This window comes from Harmonia axyridis, chromosome 5, assembly GCF_914767665.1.
Source record: "Harmonia axyridis chromosome 5, icHarAxyr1.1, whole genome shotgun sequence".
Classification (NCBI taxonomy): Eukaryota; Metazoa; Arthropoda; class Insecta; order Coleoptera; family Coccinellidae; genus Harmonia; species Harmonia axyridis.
This window is the reverse complement of record NC_059505.1, coordinates 9,355,155-9,366,044: the sequence shown is the minus strand read 5'-3', so window position 1 is coordinate 9,366,044 and position 10,890 is coordinate 9,355,155. Positions and strand designations below refer to the sequence as shown.

The 10,890-nt window shown below is 36.0% G+C and overlaps 1 protein-coding gene across 1 annotated transcript; it reads right to left on the bottom strand.

Annotated features, from left to right (window-relative positions):
• Positions 1–1,567: 1,567 nt before the first annotated feature.
• Positions 1,568–10,240, bottom strand: LOC123680625 (lysyl oxidase homolog 2-like). Its single transcript, XM_045618610.1, has 6 exons — positions 10,007–10,240; positions 8,447–8,596; positions 6,535–6,715; positions 6,311–6,471; positions 3,697–4,132; positions 1,568–2,107 (listed from the first exon to the last, which is right to left on the bottom strand). Exons 1-6 carry the CDS (start codon positions 10,167–10,169, stop codon positions 1,732–1,734), a joined length of 1,467 nt encoding a protein of 488 aa, XP_045474566.1. The 5' UTR covers positions 10,170–10,240; the 3' UTR covers positions 1,568–1,731.
• Positions 10,241–10,890: the final 650 nt, after the last annotated feature.

Genomic DNA, 10,890 nt, shown 5'->3' with positions numbered 1-10,890 from the left:
ACAACACGAACTTTGCTTTCGAATTTTTTTGGAAGCTGATGTTTACACATTCCACTTATCTTCCTACGATTTTTCATTAGGAACTAGTTAATGATTTTCACGCACTTCTCCATCGGAAGAAGAAAGTACTGTATTATCATCGGAGCACCTTCCTGAAAACTGGGTTGGACATATGACGATACTGAATCAATTAGATTCAAACCTCTTGGCAAAATCATCGGATTTTATGCCAACCACTTTCGATTTTGAAACGCCCTTTGAAACGGTTATAAATGACCGTCCTAGTGCAATAAGTTTTGTAAATCGTTTGGACAAAAAGTCAGCCATATGGTTCACCGATGGATCAAAATCAGATAGGGGCACTAGGATTGGGATATATGGACCTAAACTGAGGAACTCCTAAGCCCTGGGAAGTGAGCCCTCGATTTTACAGTCCGAGATACTGGCTGTTTATGTATGCGCTCAGGAGTGTCTCAAAATGAACATCAAGGGGGCGCATATCTACATCACCACGGACAGCCAAACCACGCTGAGATCCCTGGAATCGTGTTGCCAGGAGTCTCTGCTGAGTTGGGAGTGCCGTAACACCATAAAGCAACTGGCCAGTTGCAATAAAGTGACTCTACTATGGGTACCAGGGCAAGGAAATGAAAAAGCTGATGAACTTGCAAAACGTGCATCAAGGTTAACACCTGCTGGACCTGAGACTAGGAAAAGACCAATATAAAGCTGCGGTCCAGCTATGGGAGTTGAACAACAGGATAATCCACTGGACTAACACTCCTAGACTTGTTCAGGCAAAGAAATTCGTGACGATTTCACATACCTACGCCAAAAAGCTCTTGAAGCTGTCATGAGCCAAGCTTCGGGTGATGGTGGGACTGCTGACGGGGCATTGTCGGTACAACGTCATTTGTACCTTATTGGAAAGTCAGCAGACGAGATTTGCAGGCTCTGTGGATCAGAAGCAGAAACAGCCGAACACATAGTATGCAAGTGTCCGGAGCTGGCTGGCTTAAGAACCATTTATATGGGTAAGCCGGTCCTGGATACCAGAGAGGTAACGGCCAAGGCCATTAAGGAGGTTTTCAGTTTTATTAACGTCATTGACGACCTCCTTGGGTTTCCATGAATGAGTAGGGTAGAGAACAAAAGACCGACATGGTCGGAGTTCCCGGAAGGCTTACCGAACCAAAACGACCGCAGTTCAAATAATAATAATATCATCGGAGCAAGTGCTGTTTTTTTTATTGTTATGTTGTTATTGATACTTCTTCAGTAGGGGAGCCGAAAAATTGTTTGCTTCTGGCGCCAAAATTACTCGCGCCGGCCCTGTGAACACCAGAACGGAAGGCGATTCTGTGTGGTAGAGGTTTAGTGGTAATCTATCAGTGATCATCACTGAGTGATGATCACTCAGTGCCGATAAGTGCTGTCTCACAGTTTTTCCAACTAAATAGTTGTTACTCAAAATTGAGCATTTGTTACCCAAAATTGAGCATTTTTGATTGGTGGAAATTTGCAGATACGAAACTACAAATTAATGAACATGCCACAAAAAAAACACTTTCTGTTTTAACTGGTCGGTATTTTATTGAAAATGACAACAACCGAAAACTATTCGAGGTACAGAATACAGAATACATTTAAATTAAATACAAAATTAAACGTATTGAAATACTACAAGGTAATCAACAAGCTCCTCAAAATTATTCAACTGAAACAGTTAATCTAAGGCCTTTGAACAGAACAATTTGTAACAGTTCCAAATGTTTCGCTGTAGTGAAATGTACATATTGCAGCATTATTTTCATATGACATCTCAGCGACCTTGAATTCTGGATTGACTACCACTTTCATTGTGTAAACTCCTGGTTTTATATCAGAAATGTCTATCCACTGACAGTCGACTGTATATTTGTAAATATCTGAACAGTTTGTAGATATACCTTGATCGCCAAAATTATTGCAGTTGTATTTCGGTTCTACGCCAGGCAGGCACTGATTGTCTTCCAGACAGAATGAGGCCTTATGTCCTTCTGCCACCCTAACACCTTTGTCATTGAAAATATCAAAAGTTGCAAATATTTCCATACTGTGGTAGTGCCTGAAAATAAAACGATAGAATGAAATTACATGCTACGAGTATAAAGGCATATAAAAATAAAATGTTTCATTTTGATATAGGAAAAAAAGAGTATATTTCGAGAGAAATCAATGGATGTTGATTTAATTGTAAAGAGGTAAGTATGCCATTCACATTTCACGTGGCTCCAAAGTCTAAAGGTGTTAAATTACAAGATCTCGATGGCCAATTGTGATCATCATCGCTTCGAGAAATAACACCGCGGCCAGGAACTGATCATTTTTATATTTTTACTACCAAGAATACTTTTGTAGTAAAATTATAAAACTTATATACGTATAATACGAAGAATTTATTCAGAATATCAGGAAACTGAGGAAATCACTGATGGGAAGTCAAGATCTTTTGAGTTTTCGTCATTTATGCGCCAATTTGATCCACATATTGAATTGAACTTCAAATCTATTGATTTCATGATTGTGCTTTTATCGGTTTTCTAATAAATTTCAAATTATACTCGTAGGTATAATTAACAACATTTTGTTTGTCGAAAAAACTGATCATCTTTTGAAGCGATCCACGAATTGATCCAATTTTCTACTTCTCCATAATATCAGAAGTGCTAGTCAGCCAGGCCGTGTGCCATTGATCGAAACAAGTGATAGTCCAAGGCAGCAACGTCTGGAAAATACAGCGGGTGGGGTAGAGTCATTCAAACGTTTTCAAGTACGTCTTGATCACTTTCGCAACATAGGGTCGAGCAATGTCATGTCTCTCGATGTATTGCGGCCGTTTGTCTTTCAATGCTCGGCTCAAGTGCATTAATTGCGTCAGATAACGATCGCCTGTGATTGTTTCAGTCGGTTTTAACTACTGATAATACACTACGCCGAGCTGGTCCCACCAAATACTGAGCATGTCCTTGGAACCGTGAATATTCGGTTTGACCACCGACGTGGAAGCATGCCTCCCCATGATTTTCTTTGCTTGGGATTATCGCAATGAAACCATTTTTCGTATCCGGTCACAAATGTTCACAACAGACGTCGTTCAACATCTCTCGGCTTCAACTCGTACGGCACCCATTATCTTAATGTTTCTAAATCATTCCCATGACTTTCAAGTGTTTTGAAATAGCTTGTTGCGTCACTCCCAATGATCCAGCCAATATTTGTTGCGTTTGACACGAGTCTTGATCAAATAATGCCTCCAATTCTGCATCTTCTTCCACCGCCATGCTGGTTTTTGATGTCAAAATCACCATTCTCTTTAGCGTTGAAACTACTCTCGGCACGTTCTTTCACTAATAGCGGCCTCACCATAGGTATATGAGAGCATTCTACGAGCCTCAGCATCAGATTTCTTCATATTAAAGCAGGCAATTAAAACCTCCCGCAAATGACAAGAATTTGGCTAGTAAGATGGCATGTTTAATCGAGATTAACTTATGATGCAGACACAAATCCGCTAATATTTCAATGGCGTTATGTTCACAAATACCTAAGCTTATTGTATCACATCTACGATCTATTTATTTCGACAACCTTTTACCGCTACAGCGATCTTTTTCAAAAGCATGCTTTAGAAGCCCTCGAAAGGGTAATACTCACATGTGGCACATGTGCCATTCCCAGAGATGTTTAGGAATGAAAGGCCTGAAATCTGCCGTACCAGCATTGAAGATCCTTGCTGTGAATCTCAGCAATCTCCTCGTTTCTAGGTGCCATCCACTGGGATTATCTCTCTGTATTCTATAAGCTTCAGAAGCCAAACAGTTCTCTTCCATTGCACATTGGAGAAAGAATAACTGCCTGTCTTCCAAATGAGCTGTTCTCATTATGTCTATATGATCGATTACGAGATCTGGTAAACTTGTGGTACAAGAGACAGCAGCTAAATCTTTGCCCGGGCAATCACCAACAGCATTCACATCGTGTAGACAATATTTCAGTGAGATCTCATCACCTCTGCACTTGATATCGGCATAACTGTTGTTACTTAGATTTCCACCGAAGTAGTCTGTTTGAAATGCATTACCTGCATACCCTGAAAAAGCCATTATTTGTGAATTTCTTTTGTAAAGAACTTTTTTAATGGTGAAGAAAAATACAGGGTTAGAACTATTTAGAGGGACACTACAGTGATATCGAAAACCGTTAAAAATACAGGATGGCTTAAATCACAAAAAAGTTGCGTTAATTAGGGATTAGAGTGTTGGTGCCAACAGATCCAAAATATGTCCAATGGTTCCAGAGATATCTGGAAAAAACTAAAAATCGAGATTTTCTTTTTTTCTGTATAACTCATTTGTTTTTGAATATAACTTCACGAAATTTGGTTTGTAGCCATTATCCAACATAGAGATTCTAATGGTGGCGTTAGATTTTTTCCCATTGTTTCTCCTTATGGGATGGTGGAGAAAAAAAATTACCAATTCAAAAATGTATCTCGACACTCTACAACAATATCGGGTCTAGTTTCGCAAATTTGAACATGTTTTTGTGTAAGTAGTAGGCTGGTGCCAGAATTGACTTTTGTGGCTAAAAGCTATCTGGAAATACTCAAATGGGACGTCTTACCCCCAGCCACCAAATTCCTCAGATATTGTACCGTAAGATTATTATTTGTTCCGGTCGATGGCAAATGAACTGGCTCATCAGCAGTTCCACTCATATAAAGACACCAAAAAATGGCTCAATTCATGGATAGCCTCAAAATATGAATACGTTTACCGTAGGTGTATTCGAGCTCTACCAGAAAACAAGGGCGTGGATCTTTTTTCTTCTGGGGGGGGTTACCGAAAAAATTTTTTTTGAAGACAACGTTTACTCAATCTGTAATGTGACGAAGAAAGGTTTGATAACGAAGTTTGAACCAAAAATTACTCGAAATGTTAGCATTTTTTGATTACCTATTCGATAGTTCTTACTTTACTTTTTTTTATAAATTGGAGGTATCTACGAAAAAAAAATGAGAAATTCCATAAATAATTTTGAGAATGGAATGTCGTATACATAGGCCCGCAAACAATTTGTTTTCGAGATATAGGGTGTTTCTTGTAGTCCTACTTTTTTGAGATGCTTATTATAACAGTTTATCGAATCTTTCTGAATCTTCTCTACAGATTGGGTAAATAATTACCAAAACTTATAATTAATTACTTATTCATCGCAGCTTACTGGATCTTACAATAATTTGAAATTTTCCTGGGAATTACCAGAGAATTGTTTGACAAGAACCGACAAGAAACCAAAAAGTGTAGTACTGGACTAGAGTTTCTTTTTATATTTTTCTGAACTAACAGTGGTTCGCCAAAAAAAAAAACTTCTGATGGAAAGAAGAGCGCAATCTTCTAGAAGAAATATCACCCTGTAGATTTATATTCGAAATTACCATATTACATGATGAAAACTTTAAATTGGAAAAACTATGCCAAATTTAAGTTAAATATCTTGTGAAGGGAAGGTGCTATGAGAAAAAAACTCGAACTATAACATCTACATCTGTATCTCGAAAACAAATAGTTTGCGGGACTATGTTGTAGGACTTTATTTCTTAAAATGATCCGAGGAATTTGTCATTTTCGTTTGTACCTTCAATTTAGGAACACCCTGTATAGTCAATTCAAAATAAATTGCAATTTGAACATATTAAATTCTAAAACACAGCACTGACAATTTTTCGAAGTGAATAACTCAGTTCAGTTTTTTGATTACTGGAGTATTGAAAAATTGATAAAAATGATACAAAAAGTGTATGCCGATGACGAATACAAATATCACAGATGGCAAAACAAGGGAGAAGCCGACAAAACGGGTAGATAGGTAAAGGAATAATAAGCCTCGGAAATAGACGTGCTCGTAGTGCAATAAAATTAATTTATTATCGCTCTTGAGAGCGATAATAAATTCATAAACTGTAAAAGGTTCCGATTTTTTGCTGCCGCGTTGATTTTAAAGGAAAGTAAAAATATTATTGGTTCATTTTATGGAAAAATTTTCGTTCTTCGTCTTTGAGAGAATTCAGAAATTTTATATTTTGGAAATCTTGGGGGGTTATTACCCCCCCATTTCTAGGCCCTCGCCAGAAAAATGGAAACAAGTTGTAACTAACAATGGGCAATACTTTGAATGATTCGTTTATAACCATATTTTACGATAAGTTGCATTTTCATAAAAAAAAAACATTGGGAACTTAGTTGCACATATAGAATGAATATTTTACCGAGATTAAGACTCCTACAAACAACCAAGGCTTCTAAAATAGACCATCCATCGCCGCAAATCGGTTCCCAATTTCCACCTGAAGTCTTAACTTCTACCCTTCCTTCTTGTTTAATCCTCCCTCCAAGAATTCTCAATTCCAATGAATCTGGTAATTTCTGCCTGAAAGAAAATAATTTGCATTATATACCATCCTTCCTTATTACCCTTGATATACTTTCGCACATCCGTGATTTCTTCTTTTTAGGTTCGTGATGTTTTTTCTCTTCTTTTTGGGGAGGATCTGCGCAGATAACACCAGCTGCTTCTGTGATATCGCAATCATTCGTACCCCAGTCATCGAATCTGCAAGATGTTATTTCTTTTTCAGAACCTTCACAGTAAACATTGTCCATCCAAAACTGACCTATAATTTAAACACAATACAATGCTATAATTATACAGTAGGCCAAAAAAGTAACGCAACAAGCCCAATTCTTGTACGAAGAATTATTAAGGAAGATCTTCGCATCCGTCGATTTTCTTTTTTAAAAGCAAATTACGCTTTGTGATTTGTGAATTTGTATTCAAAGAGTCAGTGTGAAAAACTCCACGCTATTTTATGAAAAATTCATAAGGAATAACTGGAAGGTAAAAGAAAATAAATGATGAGATGCGAAAAAAGGAGTTGATTCAAAACATGATTCAGTTCTAAGAAGAAAAAAATATATTTCTATGGAAATATATGATGAAATAGAAGAGATCAAAAGAAGGTAGTTGAATCAAAACGTGATTCAGTTCTAGAACTAGAATCCAAGTCTAGTAAAGAGAATCGGAGAGTGCAGCTCGGTATTCAATTATTCATATAGTGGTCACGCCACGCCCTGTTCATTCGTAGTAATAGACAATAATAGTGATAGCAATGTCTTCATTTCACATCATCTCTCAAATATGAAAAACCTTGAGATACAAAGTTCATCTTCATGAAATTACCTTCACGATGATGTAAATTTTATTAGTAAGGATTTAAACGCTTGCCTCATAATGATGCTCGAAAATCACCTTTCAATTTTTTATATTATATTTTTTTATATTTTCATATAAAACGTCATAATGTGAATCATTTATAAAGAATAGATATATGTATGTAGGCTTGGTTAATCGATCGTCTAGAGGTATGATTCGATTACCTGGCCTTTCGTCTTTTTCTCCGTGACTTTGTTGGATTTGTAATAATTAAACTCTTTTGAATTATTTACATCTATTTACAAAGCCACAATTATACAGTACAAACTCAGTATTGAGAAGATCTTAATTACGTCTTAATTACAAGTTTCTCACTACGGTACTGAATTTCGTCTTTAACTCGTTTGTTGATTACTCGAAACGTCTTGGATTATCACGTCTTCGTCGTACTTCAAGTTTTCGGTCGTCTTTAACTTGTTCGCGACTCGTCTTAATCTAGTCCGCGAAACGTCTTTTCGTCTTACGTCTTAAGTTGACCGCCCGAACTTGACTCGTCTTCGACTTAAGTTAAACTGTGTCTCTCCCGATTGGAACTACTCTGTCTCGAACATCGACCTCCCTTCTTTTCGTTTTGGCCACACCCTTAGGGGAAAGTACCATCTCCTAGTCCAATAAGAGCTTTGCCGTACCGCCCACAAAGATCTTCGCAGATTCCTGGAAATCGAATATTCTAGAAGGACTAGAACCTGATAAACAGATGTAACACATCTGGTACAACCGTCTTGTTCTTGAACTTTCCCAACCCCAGTAAATCTCTTAAGTTTTACAACCGACATGTCACATTCTTCGACACCCCGAAGAATTACACATCCTTTTTACATTATATGTACAATAACAATTAGTTCCCTGTAAATCAATTGAAACTGTCATGCCCTCGACACTAAAAGAAGCTAATAGGTCTCCAAGCATCCGGTTAACCATCGCAATTATTTACAGGGAACAATAATTGGATCCTACATGTATAGTGACGCGGACTTTTTTAGTTCTACTCAAAAAATTCATTTTTGTAGAACATTGTACATACGTATAAACAACCAAAACTCCAGCAATAGTACTTTTTTCACCGACTCATTTCAGTTAAACTCGCGTAAGTTTGTTTATTTTTCGGTGCTTGAATGATATAATGACTTACGTTTAGCTGGTCCGAAATAGCCATTCCCTGTGTATTTGACTGTTCCATTTTTGTAACCTAGTTGCCGACATATAACCTTAGCCTCTGCCATATCCCATTCATCGTCACATATGGCTCCCCATCTACCTGAATGTAGAATTTCAACATTTCCTGAAAAAAAAAAATTTTTTAGGTAAGGCTTTTTCGCTGAGAAAAAAGTTTTCAACTGACTTTTAAATCAATTGACGCATGAATGAACAAGCGCCCAAAGGCTCCTGAATTTACGTTAGTGCTCCCCATTATCGATATATTGCTTGAATTTTATATGGTTTTAACGACACAATCAACACGAAGTTTTACACGAAGCTTGGATTTGTTATTTTATATACAAAGTGAATCTTTAACTTGTAAATTTATTATTTTAACAATAGACAATTGATGTCAAAAGGAACACTTTTTTACTTCTCCATTTTTTCCGATTCGGCCGAGATGTATAAAGATTGAGCAATTTTAAATTTTCATATTGAGCTATGCCACCCCTGGAAACCAGAACACTGAAGTTCTTCCAAGCATAAGGTATACCATTTTTACCTTAAAAAAAATGAGCTTCCTTATTAGAAAAACTTGGCTAAACTCACTTTTTCCATTCCATTTGGCGAACGAAGTTGTATTTATAATACAATAAATGAAGTACCGCAATTTCGTTCACAATAAATAAAAGTATTTGAATATTCTTCTCTTGATTTCTATTTCATTTTCGATAATAATGAGGAATTCAGTCGGCAACCAAGCATATCAGCACTGATTTTCATATCCAATCATTGGTTATTTCATTTCGTACAAAAGTTACACATTTAGCATTTCATTTCCATATCCAAAATTAATGTGAACGTTCAAACTTCGAACGTTTCCAATTGAAAAACACAGAACTGCGCCCTTACGAATTTCACAGATAATTTTATTTTTAAGGACAAATTACTCGAAAACGGCGCATTATACGAGAAAATATGAATTGTACTTTTATTTTTCATAATGTTCAGATATATTGATTAATTTCAACTTAAATTTAAGAGTTGGGTTCTTCAAATGTTATTTTTATTGAATATAATGGCCATAGTGAAGATATGGATGCAATTTTGTCTTCCGAGAAGATTCAGCACATGGAATTAACAATAAAGGATCACATTTCATGTATATCTATATATACAGTGTGTCCCCCAAAGGCGCTATTAGTAGATGAATGTCAGTGTCAAGTGTGTACTTTCCTCATTTTTTTTAATATCGGTGGGTTAAGCCCAAAGAATCTCCTTTGAAAATAGAGTATACAGTATGGGTATCCAAATTTGTAATCAAAATTTAGACGCGAATGAAATGCATATTCATATATCACATGTCAAGTTCAACTCGATCTCGAACTTACACAAATTTTTAAATATCTATTCACAGCAATCTAGGAAAATAATGATGACAAAATTTGCGACTAAAATTAAATATTTGGATAGGAGACTCTTCATTCACTTGTTTCAGAAATTGCCTCAAATAAACAAAATTAAGAGTAATCAACAACGAAAAATTACCTACCTTCGTATTCACCTTTACCTCCAACCAATTTTATAGCACCTTCTACTTTCTTCAATCTCTTTAGATGTTTTTTCACTAATAATGCTTTCTGATTATTTCTTTCCTCCGCTAAAATACACACAATGAGTATTGATAAAATAATTTCGAAAATTTTATAATTCATATCAATGAGCTATAATACTGAATTAGGTACACCGTATCAATAAGAATGAAGTCACACATAGAATGTGTGTCATAAATTGGTAGTATGAAGTGACCTTATGAACTTCTTTATCATGCAATACGAATAATTTGAAAAAAATTTTAATTTTGTGATGATTTTATTTACAAAACAATAACGTGTGTATGTTCGTTCTATTTCAAAAATTATTTTATGTAGCCATCATTTTTTCTTTGAAATTTTTCAATAAAAGATTTTCTATTCTATTTTATCCACTACAAAATATTTCAAGTCATGGAAAATTTTTTTTGCTAGGATTTGATATCACCACCTGTAAAACAGAACAGGATATATATCATTTTATATGGAAAAATATTATCTATCTCAGAGTTTGAACCCTGGGTTATTTGTTTGAGAATCCGAATAAACCGAAATAAAATGACAATTATTATATTGAAGTCACTTTTTGCTTGCCCAAGAGATGGCGTCATAGGCTGCGCATCCCTCGTAAGATCGGAAACGTTTGGGATAGAAATCCGACCGTTCTACGGAAAAGTCACTATGCTCCGTTATAGAGTGTATTTGGCAGGGATTAGAACTTTAAACGAAAAATTGGCTAGATGCGAATCTGGCTATGAAAAATTCCAAACTTTTCATTCTTTTCTTGATAGCATATAATGACTAGTAAACCAGCACATAGACTTAATTTAGCTTCCTGGAACGC